Genomic DNA, 24751 nt, shown 5'->3' on the forward strand with positions numbered 1-24751 from the left:
TTAATACTGTTCTCTACTGTTGTCCATTTAACAAAAAAAAATATTTTAGTAATAATAATAATACATTTGATTTATATAGCACACTTTAAAAATAACGTAATCTCAAGGTGCTTCACAAAGCTATAAGGAGAAAATAATAAAACAAATAAAATAAAAAGATATCTAAGGAGCATATTGAATAAAATATGGTAATATAAAAATAAAAGGTTAAGAGCATAAAAGGTTATAATAAAAATAAATAAATAAAGTAAAGGACAGTCAGTAAAATGCGGTGCGGAACAGGTGGGTCTTGAGGCATTTCCTAAAAACTGAGAGTGATGCAGAGGTCCGTATGTTTGCTGGAAGCTGATTCCACAGACGTGGACCCAGGGTGGAGAAAGCACGGTCTCCCATGGTGACCAGTTTTGTCCACGGAACAGCCAGGAGATTGGAGCTGGTTGACCTGCGTGTGCGTGAGGTATGTGAATGTTTTCTGGTTAGTAGACACTGAAAATTAGATAAGGAATCAAAGCTGATCATTACAAAGAGGAAGAATGTTCACTAAACCTACAGTGATTATTTTTTATCACCTATATTTGGTCATTTTCCAAACTGGTTTAAAAGTGACCACAGCCCTGTATAAAGTTCTAACGGTTAAATTATTTAATTAATATAAACAATTTCTGGACAGTGTGACGCAGGCTTTAATCAATACTACAAAGAAGACTGATGTCTATGAGTGAGGCTGAAAAGAAGAACACTTCATTAAGTATTAGCCATTTAGTCAGAGTCATTTATACAAATACATCTTCTTTTATTTCACGTACATTTTTTTTTTACTTTTACGTTGAAGTTTTCACAATCTAAATGATTCAACAACAAAATGAGGATCTACCACAACAAAGTCCAAATTTCCTACTGGGAAAAATTATGCAAATGTCACTGTAGTAAAATTGACATGTATTTTGCTAACCAGCGAAGGTACACTTAAAGTAATAAAAAAAGACAAAAATAGGACAAAAAGGTGGTTCATGTACGTACTTTGACCAATCAAGTCATGAGGATCCAAGTGGTATGTTAGATTCTAAACAGTGTTTGAGGACTGATTTTTGTAAATCCTCAACATTTTTCATAAATAAAATCTTTTTCTTTATTTTCCATTGATAAATAATGTATATTTATTAATATAGGAGTCAATTGGGGGAGCAGGGACGGATAATGACCCATAGAAGCCCTTCCTGAATCCATGGAAACTTCAAAAGTCTGAAGAATGTTCTAATGCATCCCATGAATATTGCTATGAATAGTTCTTTTGAATGAATATGTACATACATGTACACAATGAAGCATTAGCTACACATATGCAAAGTATTGAACATAGGAAATGATGGACTGTTTCATTGATTTGTTCAGTGAATAAGCATGGCGCAAGACTAAACAAAGTAGGTTAATATCTTAAATACAAATTTGTACTGTACATGGTTCAGCCAAGTCTGTAGATCCAACCCAAAACTGAAACGTTCTTTTTTTTTGGGCATATAAATTTCAAAAAGCTGATAAATGACACCTGTTCCCTTTAGGTCCCCATAGCGACAACAGTTTTCACTCCTTATCCACGTTGAAGAAGTTGCCCGCTGGCAATTTTGTATCGGAATGTCCTACTACGACTTTAGGATTTTGAAACACAGTTTCCAAGCACAAGGTCAATATCCAGTGATTTAAGGTACTGCTCATCTTGATAAGATGCCCCAAATATTTTCACTACCACTCTTCCCGCAAGAATGGAAGTTCAGTAGTCTTATTTTCAAAAAAATACATTGCACTTTGGGCATTTCCACAATCCAGAATCTTGAATTTATAAAAGTCACATCATTTTCATGTTAAAACGACGACCACCAGCTTGTCCCTCTGCCGAGTCAACGTTAGTGCCATTAGACTTTGATCGAGGCACATATTCAACATCTATGTTGTTTTTATGTTTTCCTTTCCCTCTGCTCCAAACGAAAAGGAGCAGGAAACAAAACAAGACCACTCCCAGGAATGTGAAACAACCCATTGCAGTGGACACTAAAATAGTCTTTAGGTCCAAACCGAGGGTCACACCAGCCGTCCCGTTGGCAGTGCTGTTGCTGGGATCTGTGTAGTGCTGGGTCCTGTTAGCGTACAGCGATCCCAGGCTTTTCACCGCCAAGGATGTCATCAGGGTGTCATTCCCAGCACTATTGGAGGCGAGGCAAAGATACACTCCGCCATCTTGCACCTCCGCTGACTTGATCTCCAGAGTACCATTGTTGTGGACGGTGACTCTTCCATGGCTCCTGCTTGTCAGGACTCGTCGCCGTGGGGACATCCAGGACACAACGGGCCTGGGTTTCCCTTCAGCACTGCAACGCAACATGGCCTGCTGGCCCTCATCCACTGTGATGGTTTGTGTTTTATTCTCACGGATTTTTGGCTTGGTACATGTCACGTAATAAGACAGGAGCGTGTCCTTAAACTCCTGGAAAGGTCTGCCACGATTACCTTCAGGCGTGCTGCACTCCGGCTGCAGTTCCCCATAGAAGATGGAGGGCCTTTTCTGTAGGAGCCACATGAGACGACAGTCACACACCAAGGGGTTGTTGTCAATCAAAAGAGCCTCCAGGGCCTCAGGAGACTGAAAAACACCTTTCTCCAGTGTATCCAGTCGGTTGTGAGAGACATTGAGGACTTGGAGCCCCCGCAGGCCCTGAAAGGCATACGGTTCAATGGTGGTTAGCTGAGCTCCAACCAGATGGAGCTCTTTAAGCCGAACCAGCTCCATCAGCATAGCACCTTCAATGTGCCTAATGCGGTTGAAGGACAGGTTGAGGTGGGTCAGGTAGGGCAGATGCTTCAGGGCCTGGTAAGGGAAAGAGGACATGTTGGTGTTGGTCATGGACAGAGTGGTCAGGTTGAGGCCATGCAAGGTATTGGCTGGCACATGGTCTAGGGATGGCCAATTATCAATCTCTAAATGCCGCAGCCGGAACAGCTTTTTGAACGAGTAGGGATGCAAAGTGCTGATGCTGAGGTATCGTAGATGGAGACTGACCAGGTTGTGCAGGTGGGAAAGGGCCTCAGTGGGTACAACAGTAAGGTTGCACCTCTCTAAGGTTAGCATCTCCAGGCCTAAAAGTCCACTGAATGCACGGTGAGAAATGTAAACCAGATCGTTGTCACCCACTTCCAAAAACCTCAGATTGTGCAAGTCCTGAAACATGTAATCCAGAAGGATGACGATTTTGTTGTCACTTATATCCAGTCGGGTAAGATTTGTCAAGCCTGTGAAGACGCCCAGAGGAATGAGCTTGATTCGATTGCTCTTGAGACTGAGAGAGTGCATGGTAAACAGAGCGTTAAAAGCCCCAGGCTCAACATAACTGATAATATTTCCACTGAGGTCAAGTTCCTCAAGCCCAGGAAAGGCAAAAAAGTCATCAGGGTTGATCATTGTCATCTTGTTCTTACTCAGGTCTAGGATCCTGGTTTCCGTGGGGATGCCGTCTGGGATGATAGGCATGCGCTTGCGGTGGCAGACGACTGCCTTGGTCTGCGCCGAACACTCGCAGCGGGAGGGACATCCCAGAGTGGCACCCGCGAAGACAGCCACGAGGGCCAGTCCCAGGAAGGGCTGCCAGCATGAGACGACCGTGTGCAGCATGACTCTGCTCATACCGTCGACCATTCTGTCACGGTTCTGCCAGAAAAACAGAGAGACAAAGAGAGAAAGGAGGGTTAGTCACTCATTGACTTTGTGTTGGCTGTGAATGAGTTGATGTAACAAGGCAGGACGGATATAGGGAAAACATATCAAAGGTGCTTTTATGTATGGATTAGTAAAACAACAGATTGGAGTGTCCATGTCACATTCGTGCTATTCTCCTCCATTTTGTCTATGCAACTGCTGTGCTCCAAATGTTTGCTTGGTATCTTTCTTCAAACAAATGAAGTGCTTCTTTCTCTTTTGCTTTTTACCATCAGTTGTAATTGTCAGGTTTCTATCAGTTTTTTCTTTCACCCTCGGGATATTAATTAAAGCACAACAACAGGGCTTGTTGAAATGCTTCCCTGGTGAGCGTTAGTTCTTATTTTGATTTTCACCAAAATCAGATGAACTGTTAAAGGAACAAAAAGTGCAGCCTTTGTAGCAAATGGTATCACTTTAGATAATATTTGGAGAGAAAATCCAAGCCAGGAAACATATCAGGGTGACTCAGAGCCAACATGTTGCATCTCTTCTAGACATGTTTTTTTTCACACAATATTTTCTGTCTCTGATAATATTAAAACTTGTATCACACCCTTTCGCACCAAAAGAAAACAAATCCGAACATGCCGAAGTGTCCAAGAAAAAAAATCAATCATGGAAAAAATGTTTTAACAGTTGTTCGGTTCATGGACAGGTATGAACAAACTCAGTAACCTAGAAAACATTTTTTTATTCAACGTGGGCGGAATATTTTAAGCAAAAGCATATAAACAATGGTCTCAAACGGATTCAAACAATTACAAACAAATAATTGACTAACAAAATTGATTATTCTGGTAATTGAACCTTATCTATTCAAATATATGTATTATAAAATAGTCACTATAACAACAGGTATGTCACCCATGTCAAGTAATTTAAATTAGATACAAGTCTATAATTTTGCTTCATTATGATGTTTTGTTTTACATCCACTCACTGTAGTAAAACCATATCTCTTTTTGGTCAGGGTGGCAAGGGTTCAGCTTGCTAAAGAAAACACCATTTAATAGCAAAAATGAAAACTAAGGGAATTTGTATTCAACTTCATCTTGTTATATGTGCATGTGTTTGAATAAGATGAGTAATATCGGGCTCTTTTGTACATAGCTCAAATGGATATATGCTTTCATATAACCTATGATTAACATGTTTTTTACATGCAATTAAATAAATACATTTAGTTTTTCTGCCATTCGGGCAAATGGTTCAATTACACCTTCATTTTAAAATACCAATATCTAACGTGTCAGGCTTTAGAGGGTTAAAACACAACCAGGTTCTTATTCTATGTACTTTATATGCTGTCTTTTCATCCATAAGCTTACTCATATACATATCACATAAGCACCTGCTCATATATTTCACATAAGAACATGACGATAAGAACATGTAAGAACATAATGCACTGTTTGCCACAAACAGACTGCGTGAGGGGTTGGAAACATTGCAAAGCATCCCTGCCTCATTTGGTGTGTCATGGGCTGTGCTAAATTTAAACCATGAGAGGAATAATCTGAATTTCTCCTCAGGCTTTTTCCATGCGAACAGATTATGCGACAAAGATAATATGATGGCATACCCATCTAAAGAAAAAACATATATGTACCTAAGAAATCACTTTAAATGGTCAAACTGAGGAACATATGAAACTATAAGTGTCAAAGAGGAACGGCTTGTGTTTCAGAAGATACAATGCAACTATGTGCACAATAAAAATAGACTGTTTTCATTTATTAACAATTGAATAAATGAAATGTGGTTTTCTTTCAAAATGGAGTCAAAGCATAAATGCTATGTTATCAAGGTCTAGATCAGACGTATTCAACTAAAATTCAACGAGGTCCAGTTAGAGAAAATCTCCCCGTGCAAAGGTCCGGAACATCAAAATGTCTAAGTTGCTTTATGAATTAGTGTGATATATATTGAAGTGACCTGTAGCTTTATCAACGTCTGCATGTAATCAACTGCCAATCAAATAAAGAAAGTACAATTCAAAAACAACAATATTTATTGTCAATTAACATTGAACTCTACAGATATACAGTAAATACTGTGGATATGTGTAATGTTCCTCTCGGGCTGCATTTAATAATAAAATAGAGAAAATAAATAAAATAGTTTTTGAAAATATGTGCATCTTAAAAGTGCTTAATTTTAGATAAATAAAATAAAGTGTAGCAGCAGCTTGAGTTTCCCTTTTTCTTTGTTAACCGTTTCAGATCATGACTTGACAGTTTCAGACGATTATGGAACAATATCAGTCTTTACATCATAACAATTTAACAGTTTTAAAGTTTCTCTTTCTTTCCCTCTTATATTGCAGTCCCTCACTCACTTTGTTTAAATTCAGTGTGAGAATTGAGCTTGTCCTGCCAGGAGTTTGTAAATCTGGGCTGAAATGGTGTCAGGGCCATTCTCATACACAAATGCAGGTGCTCATTGGTTACAGTGATGCAAACACAGGTATGGTGAAAAAAGAGAGAACTATTCGAAGCAGAAAAAAAACAGCGTAATATACCATCTGACAAAGACCTGTGCTATAATGCTTCAATTAACTGGCTATTCTTTATAATATACTCTGATCAATAGGAGACAGAGATGTTAAAATATAAATCAAGGGTTTTTATTATTATTTACAGCAGGGGTGGTGAACCTTTTTTCCTTTCAATTTTTACAACATCCTCCGAGGGTCGTACAAATGATTGAACTCAACCTCTGCTTAAAAAAACTAAAATCACAGCCCATTCATTTTGCCTTTCTTTCATGCTGTGCAAAGAAAAAGCAACCTCTTAATCCAGATATCACCATGACTCGCGCATGCATGCACGGTTGTGGCATGACCACCCAAACAGAAAGATATGGACACAAGATGTGTGCAAATGTATTTAGTTTCCTATCCATGTGAACATGATTTAAGTGGGGGGGGGGGGGGACCTAACCTCCTCTATGGGGGTCCGGGGTCATGCTCCCCCGGGAATATTACATATTGAAGTTAAAAGCATCAATCTGGTGCATTTTGAGAGCAACATGAAGAGATCTATGGATACATCTTTCAACACCCATATGAAACAGAACTGTAAGCAAATTTTTCTTTTTGGATATTTTACAAATCACTCCCCTTTTAAACTCTATTCTTGTTATTTCTAACAACTTTTTTGTTACTGTCATATAGTATTTTATACCTGTTTTTAATTTAGTCTCATTAATAACTATATAATGATCATATCAAGGTGTGCCTTAACCTCACTGAGCTGAGGTTATTTGAGCCTCTCAGGAGAGAGCTCTCTTCCACCTGGTTGTAGAAAAGCTCTTTAAATTCGTTAGCATAGCTAGCTAACCAGATGCTAATAACAACAGATCGCCACTGTGCTTACAACTAAATACACAGCCACGTAAACACTGTGGCATATACGGCTCCTTATGGGCACTGCAATATTTGAAGGGCTGGAGCGGCGTTCCGGTGCTCTCTGTCAGCACTCCTTTCAGACGAGACATACCACGTGAAGACACGTTACGCTCGTGTTGTGTTCAGGGAACCTGTCCTTGGCCAGGAAAAACAGGTACTCACTTGTTTAATTATTTTTGCGGTTTTGATTAATTGATTGAAAAGTTTATTAACAGCTTGTATATTGGGTACAGTACAGTACAGCTCAAAACATACAATTGTTAAGGGGATGCAGACCAGAGAAAGACTTTCGTCTTGTTTACATCAGGGTCCCCCATTTCCAATTCATCATATCATTTAAGACATATAAGACATATTTTACATACAGATGGCTTATTTACAATTTACATACAGGTGGTTTTTTACATACAGATTGCTTATTTACAATTTTCATTTTAGATGTTGTTCTAATACATCCTAACCGGACATTTAAGACATACCAAGTCTACAGATATACAGTTAGTAACAGAGTCTAAAATGCGAGTATATACATAGATGGGGGGGGGGGGGGGGAAGCTGTCCATTGAACGACAGGTTGAGATTTGTACCATTACCGGGGCCAGTTTTGCAATGCTCTCCCCCGAAGGTGCTCTTTAAGAGAGGGTTTGAAGGTAAGTATAGTTTTACTTTCCTTTACAGTTGTGGGAAGAGCGTTCCACCTTGATGTGGCATAATTGCGAAACGTGTATTCCCCCTTTTTTGTGCCAAATCTGGGTTTCACATGATTTGTGGAGCTCCCTCTGGTGTTATGATCATGGTATTCCTTGACCTTTGGGAAGAATTTTGACATGTACATGGGTACCATAGAGGTGTAGTGGATCTTGTAGACCAGGCCCATTGCAAGTAGCTGTACTCTGTCGGTCTAGATTTCTTCTTCTTTTTTGAAGTGAGAAGTTGTCCGTCACTCGGACTGACGGACGGACTCCCCACCCCCCACCCCCAAAACGAAAACTCTTCGGTTCTCCACGAATTACACAAGTCACCCAAATCAGCGTTAAAAAAGCGGGAGGCGCCGCAAAATCCCCTATTAATGTATTGATTATAGCTCCGGGTCCGTATAGGTCGGCGTCTGGGTCCGGACCGCGGTCCGCCTGTTGCCAACCCCTGGTAGATCATGGGTGTCTAAACTTTTTTCACTGAGGGCCACATACAAAAAAACATACAAAGGGGTGGGCCCCTCACTAGAGGTGAGGTTATTGCCTCATAGGTTAAATTCTAATTCAGCAAAATCAATCAAATGTAGATCAATTATGCTTTCTACTTGAATATGATTTAAGAAACATCACAAGTCTCCAATGGGTTTCAGTTATCCTGTTGCAGCTCATCCCTTAAAACAGAAGCCCCAGATTGCTTATAATAAGGGGAAATATGAAGGGCCTATTTAAAGCTTGTTATGGAAATAAAAAAAAAGATTTGTTAGAACATGTTCTCAGCTCTAATTGATTGAATGTCTTTGAATAGTGGGCTTATTAACACATGACAACTACTGTGTAATATAGGCTCACATATATATTTAAGAAGTACATAAGACAAGCACGAGTTTCAGGAGGGGGCCATATACCATTATACTTTAAAGAACAGGCCGCATTTGGCCCCCGGGCCGTAGTTTGGACACCCCTGGTCTAGATGGTAATTTTCTCATTTTGTACAGCCTTTATGCTTGTCATTTAGCGTCTAACCATATTGTGTATACAAAAAATCTCAATAGATTCTTAGTAGGATAACATAACACACACTTTTATTAATAATTCTGTATCCTATTTTTGTAGTATAGTTCCTGTATACAACTGCTTACGAAGTGTATACGCATTGAAAATGAAAACAATTCACAATGGTATTCGGTGCAGGAGTCAACAAATCACCTTGTTTTACACACTAGTTCAATCAAATACATGACTAACACACACACACACACACACACACACACACACACACACACACACACACACACCACACACACACACACACACACACACACACCACACACACACACACACACACACACACACACACACACACACACACACACACACACACACACACACACACACACACACACACACCCACACACACACACACACACACACACACACACACACACACACACACACACCACACACAACTAAGTGGGTGTCTAATCAGTGTAATGATTGGGAGTATTTGTAACAGTGTGTAATCAGAGGGAGAGTGAGCCTGTGCTGTGACCGCCCTCACCTGGGCAGCAGCTTCAGGAACAAATGCTGCACAGAATTAGGCAGCTGCCCCAGGGGAAACTTCTGCAAATAAAATCCCAACAATCTGCTCATGTGCAGTGGATGTCTCTGAGTGTGTGTGCATTCAATTTTCTTATAATGTCCTTTATGATTTGACTGTTAACAACATGTAATGAATGTATTTCATGTTATTTTGCTGGTTCACAGTGTGCTGCTTTATTCATTTTCTATTGCAGAACCACTTGGGATGTTAACATGGCTTTTGGCCTTGAAGGAGAACATGCTTTTAGCAGTGTAGCATTTCTGTAAACATCTCTGATTAATATGGATGATTGGCATAATTTAGACAATGTGACCTCAAGGAAAGAAAGTTGCAGCAGAATGAATATATTCTGCTGCCTAAAACAACATTCTGTACTTTCGTGTTCAACAATCAGATAGAAGAAGAAAAGGTAACCAGATTATCTACAAAAGGAGACCATCATTTACTGCCACATATTAAAATGGATATATCTCTCAAAAAAGTATAACTTTACAGTCAAACACAAGCTTCTGTCAGCTCCTGGAATACAGTGAATACCAAAATATTGACCTTCAGGTACATTTTTCAGCATTCCCCAACATTTCACTTTTTTCTCCTTATTCTGGAAACTTCTGGTGACATTCAGTAACATTCCTGTAATGGCAGAACTATTCCAATGCACAGTGAGATACGACTGAGCAGTGAAGGTGTTTCCAGAATGTGGCCCCTGACCCACATTATTGCAGGGTTGGATCCTGAGAGGAGGAGGATAACAGCTAATGGTGTCTGACTCAGCATAACTCAGTGAACAGGGGTGCTGAGGTCGCCTGCGCAACGCCATCATGCCGAGCATATGTACACAAGTGGCCTAATATGAGCCTCACACTTACATAACTATTAAACACCCATTTGCTCCTCCGCTATGGAGAATGTATGAGAACATATTTGTCTTAGCTAATTTTTAATACCCATGCAATTCTCTATTCCCTAAGTCATTTCCATCTGAAATGCTAAAAACATGCTCCATCCCATGATGCCGCACTTTACTTTCAAGCACAGCCCGGGGCTAACTAGTAAGAGGATGAGTCGGGGTGACGTCTGTCTTTGCCAGATTGTGCGGTTATTCATGATCCCTCTTACAAAAAAAAAGAGAAGATTATATTACCTCATCTTGAATCTTAATTTTATACTACAGTAATTGCAGGATTATTTCTCTATATTTTATCAGGCTAATCTAGTTTTGACCTCGCTGCTCTTGACTTGGTGTCCAGGTGAGTGAATGCTTCAAGGGGGTTTATCAGAGAGAAATCGAGAGGTGAGAGGAGCTTCTGTTCACAGGAGATTACAATCGCTCCCCGGCAGGAGACCTACATCTCCCCCGGGGTCATAATTGAATTTATATCAGGGTATTTTTATTTTGTACTTTGTTGCTATACAGTAACTCTTTTTGCTCACTTAATACAGAACAATGTCCCAATAAGGGATCAATAATGTACATCTAATCCAATCTCATCTAATCCAAACCAATCTTATCTAATCATGCATGTGCAGATAATACGAAGGTAAATAATTACACAAATATATCAAAGTGTAACTAGTCGATTCTTTAACTACACTTTGATATATTTGTGTAATTATTTACCTTCGTATTATCTGCACATGCATCATGATTAGATAAGATTGGCTTCCTTATATTTTTGGTACAAAGACAGCTGTAATGCTTTCCTTTTCTGTCAAAGCCCATAAAACCACTAATTACAGAGAAAACACTGCTTTTTGTTTTTCACAGTTACTTTGATTATTCAGCCATCTACTACCGGGGATCGGATCTGCAAATACATTTTAAAACACATAAGTTATGCTCTTCCTGTTTTGATTGCACTATAGTTAACACATTTGTTTGTGCAATCAAATCAAATCTCATTTACCTGGCAGCAGACGGAAATGCAAAGTGAAAGTGAGGCTTATCAAGAACCAATCAAACGTTGATTATGTCATCATGCTTTAGCTATTAAATGCGTGCAACGTTGACAGCATAACGATAAGTTAAAGCAAAACAATACCCGTATAGTGTGCAATAATGCAGATAAAAAAACAATACCTACAACAACAATGATTTCTTAACTACATGTTTCATTAATGACAGAAACAAGAGTAATGAGTATTTCAAATCAAAAGTGTTTTTTGAAAACACTCCAATGTCGTGACAATGCAGTCGACATACAATTTAATAATCTTATGATCCTAAACCTAACCTTGATTCTTTAGTGTATTAATCAATTGTCTTTTATGGAAACATTTAAGTTTTAAATTCATATAATGCTGTATTCTTGGCTTGGCAAAACAATTCCAGAATACATGCATTTATCATTAAAGAATAACAGCAATAATAATACAATAATTCAGCCGTGGTCCTCAGCGTACTCTTCCCTGTAAGCTGCTCTGAGTTACATTAGCCAGAATCTCCACAGAAACATGGACATTTTAATTGGAGCAAATTAAATCAAGCAATCATGGGTCAGTTTGCTCATCAGTGACTCTTCCCCTGCCGGGCATAGTGGACACCCACTATCTATGTTTGATTTCAAATTATTTACTTACTAATTACCCCAACAGCTCCAATAAGAATATAATTACACAAAATGATAAATGAAATCACTCAATGATTGATCCGACTGTACAGGAGGTCAGCTTGTTAGACCGCAACATGATCCTGACAACGGAGAGTTTAAAGTCTGACTCGGTATGACCTGATGCAAACATATCGAGTCAAACCACATTATAACTTTGCCATTATTCAAGTATTTAAAAAGAAATCATATGCTTTTAAATTCTTTGAATTCGAGCTGTAGAAGCATGAAACCTTTTCATGCCTCAAAGGATTATATAGGCTATACATTGAAGTAAAAACATGGAAATCAAAATCATAATACAGATTTTACGCACTCGCAATGACACCATTCGTCACTGGCCGACTTTTCAACCACTGCATTCTGTTCACGCTTACTCTCTTTAAGCCGTAATCCTGGCAAACTATTGGTTGTAAACATTTTGCTTTGGCTTTCATCTGAGGGTTAAGTTTGCACACCCCTGAATGCTCACAAGGCACTTCTTATTTTGCCCAAGTAGTTTGAGGATTTAGATAACAACTTGGCCCCTGTGCAATCAACCAATAAAAAGCCACTTGTGAAATTGGCCTTCCTCTATTTCCTCGGGAAAGGTTTTCAGACTGTGTTTGATGTGGCCCCCAGGCACTGATCATTGCACATAATGTGATTCCTCTTCACACAGAAAAGCCTCCCCGTGTTTATGGCGGATGGTGGCAGACAGTTGCTTTCTTTACCCGGCAATTATCAACACCCCTTAAAAAGCATAATCAAAGCGTCCAACTTTGATATTTTGACTTGGAAGACGGCTCTGGAGGAAGAGGCACTTATAGACAGAAAAGGAGGATAAATGAACCCTCAAAAACTTGAGCAAAGCCACAGAGGAATGGCGGCTGTGTGAGGAAGAAAGCAATAATGAAACAGCATTATGTGTCATCATCATGCAGGGAGAGAATGTGCTACATACTGGGTGCAGCAGTTATACAGCAGCTCTCTTGTACATTAGCATCTGACATGGCTGCCCCCCCCCCATCATTGAGCCCAACTCATCGTAATGTAATTGCCTGTAATGAGGAATGAATAAGAGAGGACACTCTTAGAAAAGAAAGTGCCAAAACGGAAGGAAAAAAACCCGACAGTATGGACAGTAATCCTGTTATTTCATATAAAACGTTATCACTTTAACATAATGCTCAGCCTATGCATGGTAAGTGTCATCACTATACAGTATAGTTATCCTTCTGGGCAATTATTTTTTCCGCCACAGAGATAGTTAACGCGACATGCAAAAGTAGTGTTTGATGTCTTAATTTCCTAGATAACTACAAAATAACAGTACATCCTCATACGGGTCACTGTAGGGGAAAGTTATTAAATCATCATTCTATTTTAATGAGGCTTATATCTTATAATGATGCTACCCTGAAGGAAATATGTTATTAACTTGCAGGTTAGTTCACAGTCAGAGTGTGCAATTAACCCACCTTCTCAAAAGAGCATGGGGAAGTAATCAAATGGGATCATAATGAGAGGGAAGAGACGGCAGTGTTCTTCGCCTTATCTATTATTGAAGGACCTTTGTAAAGGGCAGCGAGGCTTTAAGGTGTGCTTGCCAAAATGCAAAATGATACTGTACTTTTTTAATAAACCACTGTCAATCTGACTTGTTTCCAACATAATGCCTCCTCAGGTTGTGACCCGGATACGATTACACAACCCAGTTTCCAAACACAAATAATTCAAAGGAGGAGACAGCAGCACTCCTAATGATACCATATTAAACATAACAGCCAAACCCTTGGTATCTCTTTATCCACACAGATGGCATTTCAAAATCTTGTTTGTAATTGTTGAGTTTTCACAGCCGTTTGCATAAATTGGATTCAGTGTGTTTAATTCATTAACACGCGAGCTGCAAGAGCAACATGATCATAGTTACATGATATGGGGGGTTTGGGACCTAAAGCCCATAACAGTGAGGATCAACAGCCTCGGGGCAATAATAGGCTTCTGTGCACAAATTGCCCTTCTGCATGGCTTGCAGAGCGAAGTCAAAGCTCAATTAATCCGTGTTAATTAGAGATAAACTTGCTAGATTGAGTCAGTTGCTCTTTTCCGCGACTGATAACTCCTCGGTTTAGGAAACGAGTCGGAAACGGCCGCATCAAACAGTCGGATCTCGATTCATCCCACGAGAAAAGCCTCTCGGAGAAGAGAGTTAATCCTATGTGTTATAGCTATTAGAACACCTGCATTTGGAGACAATAAAGAGCTACTGGAAAAATGTAACAAAACATGTTGATTAAATATATGAGGATAAAAATACAACAGTGACACTGTTTTTAAAGTCTGGGGAACAGAGTGTTCATTTCATTACATTTACAAACTGAAAAGAAAATAAACCCACCTATTTGTCAGTTCATTAGAGAGCAATGTGTTGAGTTTTACTGTAGTGTATTTGTCTAAGTTAAAATGACACCCACTATCCGCTCCCATTAGACTCATACTCTATGAACATTAATGCACCTTTATATTGATATTGAGGAGATGTGATGTGCTTAATAGCAGTTAAGCATGCTAGACGGCTCTCCAGTGGGAAGCCTTTGTTCCTTCACTATGACATTCAGGCCGGACACTTCATCTCACATTAACGAGGGCAAAGAGTCTACAAATGGCGAAGAGGACATATTTTAAATGCGTTTTTGTAAAAGATGTGAAAAGAGAGACTGTCAGCAACTCATCTGTAAAGACATTATATGATCTGCTGTTTCACATTTTGTTTATGTTTTCAAAGCTGTCTGAAATGATTAGGTATCTGATTTGTTAAAGATGTATACCGGAGACACATCTAACATGACTCATTAATCAGCCAGGCTGCAGATATCATACCATGGTGATATACTGCATGTCATGGCCAATAAGCAGTAAAGAGACATCTCTATGAAGTCTTTGGTCCATTATCCTGTGACCTTATTTTAACCACAAGCCCAATACGTTTTTTTCTTATAAAAAACACTTACATTTAAAAAACCAGAGGAAACACACAAACACATTTGAATTTCATTCATTCATTCATTCATTTCATGTTTTTAAAGCTAGGATAGACGCTATACAATCAGAAAATATTGGTGTCTGTAAATGCTACTAGTATACAAACTGTAGTATCATATAATGTCCTTTGTTTTCTGTCATGTTTGTATTAATGTTTGGAACTAATTGAAGTAGGTCACCATTGTAAAAGAGGTCTATGATCTCAATGGGTTTTATCTGTATAAATAAAGGTTTTGAATTGAATTGAATTGAATTGAATTGGTTATGACTCATCTTGAACTCTTTACTATACACCAATACAATGATCTTTAGCAACAAGCTAACACTGCCCATCATACAAAAAACACACGCTGTTAGCTGATAGCTAGCCGAGCCATAACAGCCCGTGGTGTTTTTATTTTACTCAAATATTATGTTGTATTACGTGATTTAAAAAAACAATTTTAGATGATAGTTCTTAAAATGATTACTCTATCATATCCTTTATTGTGAGGAAATGAATATCAACTGTTAGATCGTTCACTAACAATCGCTACTGCTATCAGTATAGGTCTCAACAATCCAGCATTGAACAGACGTTCTACCGTCAGCTGTGCTGCTGAAGTATAATGATGTCTTTTATTCTAATTTAAGATTGTTAATCATACACATTCACCTGTAAGTCACAAAGCCACCTCTATAATCAGAAATGTACATGAGGCTGACAAACATCTCTGTTGTTTCTAAATACCCAGAACATATTAATATTCCACCTCAGTACAAGCAGCAGCATCCACACACCCATTAATCATGGTATACATGCAGGACTGAGATGATGAAAACAGATCTCTCACCATCTGCAAACAAACACCACTTACTGATAATATATGCCACACATGTAGGCTTCAATGTAACATATATTCTGTTACAACAAACACTAAATATCAAATGAAGCTCAATAGGCTACTCGATCCTCACAAATCAATAACTGCATATGAGGCTAAAATCCCCGTCATACGAGCATTATGCGGATATTTATATGGATGATGCAAGTATAGTATTATTAGTTATGAATAATAAAACCACCAAGTTAACTACTTTAAGACACATGATGTTACAGTGTACGACTAACACATCGTATGATTCAGGTTTGACATTTTGTATTTCACATTTCAGGCAATGCAACAGCGATAAGTCAGTGATGCCTGGAGGGATTTTCTTTTTTCCACCTGCTGCCTCCACAGAGAGATTAGCCCACAACAGCACCCCTGACGCTGCGAGGGATGCTGTGTTTTGCTCATGGGCACATCGAGCAGTGTGTGTACACGCATGCCAACAAAGAGACTTGAACTCGAGCACTGCAGGTGTTAAAGTACTCTCAACATCCTGGAAGACTGCTGCCAGTGACAGTTAAAGAAGAGTCAGGCAGGATTTGAAGAACGATGCTCTTCATCTCCTCTCCTTAATCTTCTCTTTCCTTTAATGACTTCATCAGACACTTGCATAACCAGCAAGACGGCCTCGAGTTTTTGTCACTGATCTCTTATAGTTCCACTGACCTAGACTGTACTTTCACTCAGCTTCTTGTCTAAAGAGCATTTTTAAAAGGTTAAGCAGATCCTCGAGTGATTTTCTTCTTTCTCTGCCTTTGAATCGAAAATCCTCGTGAGATAAACTGTGTGGACTGATTAAAATGCATGTGCAGCAGCCGTTAACACACTGTGTGGGCTCCGGAGAGCCCTCGTGGATTCGCTTCTTGTCCCCTACCCCCCCTCTCCCCCTCGTCTGGACAGCCTACATCAGGTCTGAGTGGTGCAATGACTCAACCACAGGGACAGTGAAAGGTGGTTGGCAAACTCCTCTACCTCTCCACCCTCCCACACACCTCATGCTGGCCTATATTCAACTCTAAACATTTCTTTGTAAACTAAATATACCATTTGCAGATACTGCCTTGGACAAAAAACTGCATGGTGAAAAAACAAACAAAGCATCTATATCGACAATCAGCCATAATATAGGAAGAACTAGAAGTACTGCTGACTGCACAATGCCTGTAACAGTAATACTGCGGCATAATGAATGCATCATACTTCCTATTGCCAAAGGTGCATCAGCTTAGAACAAGTACTGCTGCAGGATGTTTTTCAGTCTCCAAACAAGGCACTGCAAACATATAATCACACAGATACAAAATGACTCCATATTCACTTCAAACCATAGTACTGTAACATTTACAAGCTAAACCAATGTATCAATCTTTGTTGGATTTGTATATCAAGCATCATTCTGCACACTTTGTCCCCAGCACACTCACATGAGACCATTAGGTCAGAAGTATTTTGTGCCCAAAATAACAGAAAACAAATGCAGATAGAATTTTAAACATATTCTTTTTGAGTTACAGAAATTATTCATGGCGTTAGCTAAAAGGACGACATGCAGCTCCAACATACCCATGCATCTCCGTGACGTCCCAGGAGTGTTTCAGTATACAGGCAGGAAGTCTTGTACACATATCTGCGAGACATCTCTCCATCTCTTCCCCTCAAATCAAATGCACTCACAACTTCTTTAAAATCACATTCTCTTGTGCTTTTATTTTCTGTGAGTGTTGTGCTTGTTCCTCTGTCGCCCTCTTTGTCCTCTCCTCTCTCTCCCTCCTCTTTGGTTTGCTCTCTCCTCGCCCAATCAGGAGATCTGGCCTTTGACCCCACAGCTCAATGCCATTAAACTCCTTTCAATTCTGCAGCTTGAACTAGCTCGGTAAAAAACAACGCAGGCTTACGTTGCTTTTTATATTAGCTCTTGATTTCTGCCGGCTTTTCTTCCTCCCTCTTCTAGTCTCAATCATCTTCTGATGTGAAGTGTTTGGTGAGAGAAAAAATAATATTGTGGCTTTTAAGATGCAAGTTGTTTCACTGCGTACTGGCATTTCAAACACAGTCAGGAGAAAGCTTTATTGACTGACTTCAGAGAATCTATTGTGTATTCACCCTTCATATCCTTAATCAAATAAACAAAAACGGCATCAGCAGAAGGTACAAGGATTATACAGTGTTGGTATTCTCAATCTATGAATGTCAATCTTTAACCATCAAATGGATTTCACTACAGTTTCTTCAAATATGTTTGTATTCAATGTACTAGCATCCTTCTGCAGAAGGTTGTTTTATTATTATATTAGACAACATGTTTCTGTCTTCTCTGTATAAACAACATCAATGGATGTAGTGTCAATTTGGAAAAGGGTTTTTTATTTTGTTATTTTTTGTATTTATTGTCATTGTAACGTGATTACAGAGTTTAAGCACATTGAGGCAAACATGTTTATGGGCTGTATAAATACAATATATTTGACTTTGAAGTCATTTTAAATCTTGATTTAGTTGACCACCATATACATAGTAGGATCATTGAATATATTGCAATAATAATCTATGGTGTAATTTGGTATTCATATATTTTCGTTTACAAATACAAATAAAGTATTTTGTGGGTTTATCCAATTTGGTGTCATTTGCAACATTTAAAAAACATCCGTTGCACAATATACAACAGTAAGACATGGTAGACTGTATAAAACAATGCAGATGTTTACCAGTGTTTATTTGCATATGTAGAAAGCTCAGCTACTACTGCTGTTACAGAAATTGACAATCTGGGGAAATAATGGTCACACAGTTGATTCCACTCGACCTCCCTGTTCCTGATGACTTCAGGTGAATCAAAAGGCAAAATGCAAACGTAAGGTTTATGACGAGGTACCTCAGTGTTTATGTAGGTAATGTTAGTGTTATTGCTGCAGCTTGCACCACAATGCAGTGGTTATTGAACTCTCATGGGACAGATCAAAGCAGGTGATTTGACTGTTTTTATAGCTGGCTGTTATCAGCCATCCAATATGTCTCTCCCATGGGATTATGGTCCATGCAAGGATCACAAAGCCTTATTGGATATTGATCAGGTCATGTGATGCAGCCGTCATAGACAAGCAGTAAAAAATAAAATAAAAGATACAGCAGGCGGTAAAAGATAACGTCCAAATGGACCGTCCTGCTGATTCTTGTGTTGAATGCCGCAGTCAATATTGCGTTTATGGTGCTTCATGCTGTCACTTTCATTTCAAACTCTGTGGGATATGTTTTCTAAAGCTCACATCTTGTTTAGAATAACCGTGAAATTGTTTGCCAGCATATTTACCCCCCTCATACAATCCTGTTTCCTCCTGAGCAGCGATAAAGAAGCCTAAATAGGAGACCGAGCTGTAAATGGTGGAACATATGGCTAATTTTTACGATTTGCGATTAGTGTACTCCAATTTCACATTGTGACTAGAGCATGATAGATAGTTTAAACAGCAGCACCGTTTCTGAACCTAAAAGCATTGACACTTTTATTTTTTAACTAAAATCAATCAATCAAAATCCTGTGTTTTATGTCAACAAATGAAATACATTTAAAAGATTATGAGCCATTAAATGATTATTTTAAATATATCACAGAAATATCGGTATTAGTATCAGACAGAAATATCCAGTATCATGATATATTGGGACCCTAAAACATAATTGTGTTTCAATGTTTTTCTTTCAATATTAAGGAAGTTATATGTATAGGAGAGGAAGGAATGGCCTTACATTGGGAATGTGACCCCTAAACAATCTGGTAAAGTTAATCTATATCATTCTTCAAAAGATGCATGCTTTGATTTTCTCTGGATTCACGTGTAAATGTATCTGAACAAGCTGCATTTAAAAAGTGGAAAAAAACAACGTAGTATGTATATCTCATCATTTAGGTATGATTCGAATGCTCTTCATAGTACTGTAATGGGTGATTTTCTTTTACCGCAACTCTTGTGTTAAGTATTCCATTCAAGACAAAAGCAAAACTTGCCCTTCATCTGTCAATTTAAAGTTGAATGATCACAACCTACTGTGATACATTCATATTATACACTTTGAATAGGAATGTCTTGGGCTGTCTCCAAGTAACTTTCACACAACTATCATTTGGGTTCATGGGGAAAAGGCAAGTGGTGGGAGTAAAATGAAATGAAAAGAAAAACTAATATGGATCTTTGAATTTGAATACTGATCTGTCAGAGCTGCTTGTCAAAGGCAATAGCCACAGGCGGCCTTCAGTGAATGTGCGTGAGCAGGATTGTGTCCACATCGCCGCTGGGTGCTCAGGTAATGTCACTGCTTCAACGATGTTGACTTGTGAGAACAGTACAAAACATTGTAGCTGGAATGTAATCAAAATAAACATGTTCAAGTTTAATTAAATTGCTTTCTCTGTGACAGATTGCCTCCAGTACAAACACTGGAATAAGATTACCAGACACAGTTCAAGCAATTTTGGAAATATTTAAATTGAAGAAGTTTGTAAAAGTGCAATACTGAAAAAAAAACAAATGTTGTATTAAATGATTTTTGTTACAAAGTATCAAAGCTCAAGTGTGATGCAAATGGCTTCCTCAGGTGGCTGCCATCGTTATGGGAAACTGAAACACGTTTTCTGCTCCGCTGGCTCCCTTGGGTGCAACACCCTCAGTACTAATCACTGAACCACACTGCGCTCCCTCTGGGATCTCCCGGTGTTTTTGTAATTTTAGCAGCAAAAATGGCAGAATATCCTGAAAAAAAAGTTGAAATCTGTGGCAAATGTCTGTTTGTGCATCAAAACCTTAATGCAGGTAAAATGACTGTATTATGATGAAGGTGATTATAATAAAAAGTAACAATCCCAGTAGGAATATGAATTATTTTCATATTTTTAGAAAAACCAATACTCAGAACTTATTTGCAATAAAAACACATTTTAAATATTTTTTTTATTTCTCATGTTTTAACTCAAACTCCCTTTAGAGCATTGAAAAAGTAGTTTTAAGCTTACAGATAGTATCACTTTTTCAATTATTTAAAATAGCAAATAAACTGTCCAAAATGGCTTCCTCTTGGGTGCTCTAACTCTCTCTCTTGCTCTAACTTCTTCTCTCTCTCTTGCTCTAATATCTATATCTGGCTATCTCTCTCTTTCTCTAACTCTCTCTTTACCTCTAACTCTCTCTCTCCTCTCTCTCTCTCTCTCTTCTCTCTCTCTATCTCTTCTCTCTCTCCTCTATCTCTCTCACTCTCCTCTCTCTCTCTCTCTAACTCATACACTCTACACTCACACAGCCAATCCTCTCTCTCTCTCTCTCTCTCTCTCTCTCCATGAAGTTGCTTGCTGAGTGAAGGAGGAGCAGTGAGAATCCTTTGGATCCACCCGGGGAGCCTGTAGCTCACAGCGGCAGTTTATCTAACGATAGCCCCTGGTGATTAGTTTAAGCACAAGGAATGGAGTGGTGTGGGAAGCTAGTATTTTAACAGAAGGTCTACCAATGCAGTGTGTTCAGGGTGGCTACAGTGGACTGGAGGTGTACTCCTATCTCATATTGTCAACTAGATCAAATCCCCCTAACATACTCAATTGTTCAACATTGATCAAAGAAAAAGGATTAATGTGTTAAAATCAAGACAACATCTGTTAATGTTAAATATGCAACGTCATCCGAACCCGTGCTCAGTTTCAGAAGCAAACCAAAGTTTTAAAAAGTACAAAACAGTATCAGACAACATTTCTGTTTGTCAATGATGGAAAGTCTATGAAGTGTTTACTACAGTTGTCTTTCATTTGCTTTTGCCACTGTGCCCTAGAAACAGGGATGGCCCCGTGCGGCCTCATTACCACGGTAACAGCAGGGGGGCTTTTGGGTTTGCATTTTTCAACATTTCTTTTGAAGCAGGTTGTGTTTACATGGCTCAGCGAGAGCACTCTGTATTTTACCTATATATCAAAAACAACAAAGCTCACTTGTTTCACGGTTTCTAAAATAATTCACTATGCACCGGCGCTCTTTGTGCTAGTAGATGATAAATTAAGTGTATAAATTAAAGGCTAAGCGTAATTAACAGCATTAGAAAGTTGGAAATTGATTTGATTGGCTATTCAAGTTGAATTCCATATTCCTGCCAAGTTAAATATCATGAGGGCAGCTTTGAAGGTGGTGCTGCCAGCTTTATTTTATGTTTCTCAAAAATGTTATGAGCAGAGCGCTTTGGTAGCTGGCCCAGTGTAGCTACAATGTTTGTAAATCCAGCAGAATCTGATAGGAGGTAAGCCCAAGTATTAACAAGAGTTCATTCAATCAATTTCAAACGGCATCAAATGTCAGCATCACTGTAAACACTGTTTTATTCAGTGTCAGGGATAAGAGTTGACATTTTAGTATTTTCAAATCAGATGCACACCGACCTGGCATAAAGGACAGTTAAGAATCAGTATATTATGTGAAATTCTGGGATTTATTTGATAACAGATTGGGACTGGAAGATTAAAAAGACATACAGCGATATTTGAAACCGTGTGTGTGAGTGAGTTTTTTGACAGCCAAGTAAAAATGTATATTTTTCAAGTTAGGATGTAACTGTTAAGCACTATAAAAACTCAATATAGGATAATATATTGTCACTATGACACACAAGGCTGCACAATGAAATGCAGTGGTAGTCAACAAAGTAAAGCGGTGGGCCTAGTGAATATTTTTGAATTGGCATCAGGAGCAACATAAACAATACCATTTATCATGGCACCTCACCATTCTCTCCTGAATCTCAGCCTCCTGCTCACTGAGAGTGTCTACTTAACTTAATGACTTCTCTGACTGCTTCCAGGTAAGTGATTGGGAAGTGTATAATCTTTTAAGAGGACTGAAAGGTAACGCTTAGAGGCGGGAACGGCTAATAATGTTTTATTATGAAAACAGATTAAATTAATCTTTGGATTAATCAGTTTCTCTATGGACTGCCTTGCGATAATCTTATTATAGTTTTCTAACAACTGCAGTGTGCATAAAACTGCTGTCCACACATTCCTCAAACCACGGCCATTTATTTTTATTTATACCACATTTCTACAGTGATTTATGTTTGGCTGCGATTGACTATGCTCGTTATTGAAAAGTGTTTTCAAAGCATTTTTATAAAATACTTAGATGCATTAAAAGTGAAGGACGCAGTATTTGAGGTAAACTGCTGCTGAGGGAGGACATGGTTCCTGAGTTTTGCGCTTATCTGCCAAAGCAGCTGTTTTAAAAGGCAGCCACACCTTAAAGCCTCTGTCTGGCCAACCCTCCATCTCACAGTCCATCTGCCACAGTCTGCTGACAATATCAGTGCTCTCCTCACTCCCCAAACTCACACTTCTTTATTTAAACTTTTTATTCACACAACATTAAAAGGTGCAAACAGATTCTGAAGTGTGTGAGACACTCAGACTGATTTACACTTAAGATAATCTGTTTACTTCTAAAACTCAAAGTTTCTCTCGCTGGCAACTTCAGTCATTGACCTTTGAACAAATTCAGAAAGTGTCCATACATCTCAGGAATATATCTCTCGATGAACTTGGTGGATCTTGGCTCTGCAAGTTAAGAGCCAAACAGCAAGGGCAAATGTCCTCATCACTCCAAAAAAATTGCAAGTCTATTATGAGTAAGATGTTCTTTAGCAGCGTGCAAGGTTATATTTCCAACGCTGAGATTCATATTTATCAAATACAAAAACATTTAGAACAATTTATTAAAAAAAAGAAAAGGTAAGTGTTACTTGTATTAATCTGAACCAAAAGTAAGCTTGGCGCTGATCTTTGAGCAGCAACAACAACATCAAAAATAGAACGAGACAGTACAATTGTAATACTGTAATAAAATATTAATATTAAGGCAGCAGCTTACTAACAAGGTGAATCCTATTATGCAAGAAATAAGCCAAAATCCAGTAAAAAAGGCTTTTGGGGTAATGTTTAAAAGACCATGCCCGCAGATATAATACTGAAGAAAAAATCCTGTTTCCTATGAGAAATGAGAACAGCGAAAGAATGGTCACTTTTAGTTTTTCATCTAGAACGGAGAAGAGCTAAAATGACCTAAATATGCAGAGCTAAGAGGACATAGAGGAGTTAATATGTCGCTAATCCATCAGTGGCCACCATTCATGTGATTAATATTATATTAACTAAAAGCCAGAATTGGGCCAGTGTGGTAATAATCAGGCAGTAGCTGGTTTTCAGAAATCCTCCCCCTTTAAACCCAACATAATGGTTTAAAATGTAAATGTTGTTATTTGTTATTTATCATACTGGGAAATGAAGCTATGTCTATATCAGACTGTTTTTGTCATTTCACTTGCACTGTATACTCTCCTAGCACATTTAAAGGGATGTCAAATTGGCCTTGAATTACATTTTGTTCAGTACTGACCCCTTTTCAACCCTTCTCATTAAGATTCCAGTGGAACACAAACAAGAGTGGACACAAAAATTACGGCCAAAAACAGAATCACAATGTACTACTCGTTTCAAGGTGCCCCTCAGGGATGCTTCTAAGGACACGGTGTCATGATGGTAAATAAGTTCAGGGGGAAAGGTTACTGCTTACACTCTGGCGGGATGGAAAAGGAAACGTGATGAATCTAAGCTAGAGGGCCCTACTGTGGCCTAATTATAGTCCAGATGGTCTGAATAGGTAGGACTGCAGACAATTAATTACTGTATGTCTGTGTTCTACACACGGCCAGTATCCCTTTAAATGGGTCAGCAAAAACATATCCTCTGTTCCTATTGAGTGGAATGATTGAG

The 24751-nt window shown here is 38.6% G+C and overlaps 1 protein-coding gene across 6 annotated transcripts in view; it reads right to left on the reverse strand.

The window, feature by feature from the left end:
• Positions 1-769: 769 nt before the first annotated feature.
• Positions 770-24751, reverse strand: part of lingo2 (leucine rich repeat and Ig domain containing 2) — a 240705-nt gene continuing 216723 nt past the window's right edge. For 5 of the 6 annotated variants that reach the window (XM_034207319.1, XM_034207321.1, XM_034207318.1 and 2 more), the window contains one exon: positions 770-3697. In XM_034207319.1, coding sequence (XP_034063210.1) covers positions 1844-3685 — 1842 coding nt within the window. In that variant the 5' untranslated portion in view covers positions 3686-3697 and the 3' untranslated portion in view covers positions 770-1843. Of the gene's footprint in view, positions 3698-17523; positions 17639-24751 lie in introns of those variants that run through there. The other variant, XM_034207317.1, reaches the window with a different exon arrangement.

This window comes from Gymnodraco acuticeps, unplaced genomic scaffold, assembly GCF_902827175.1.
Source record: "Gymnodraco acuticeps unplaced genomic scaffold, fGymAcu1.1, whole genome shotgun sequence".
In the NCBI taxonomy this organism is placed as follows: Eukaryota; Metazoa; Chordata; class Actinopteri; order Perciformes; family Bathydraconidae; genus Gymnodraco; species Gymnodraco acuticeps.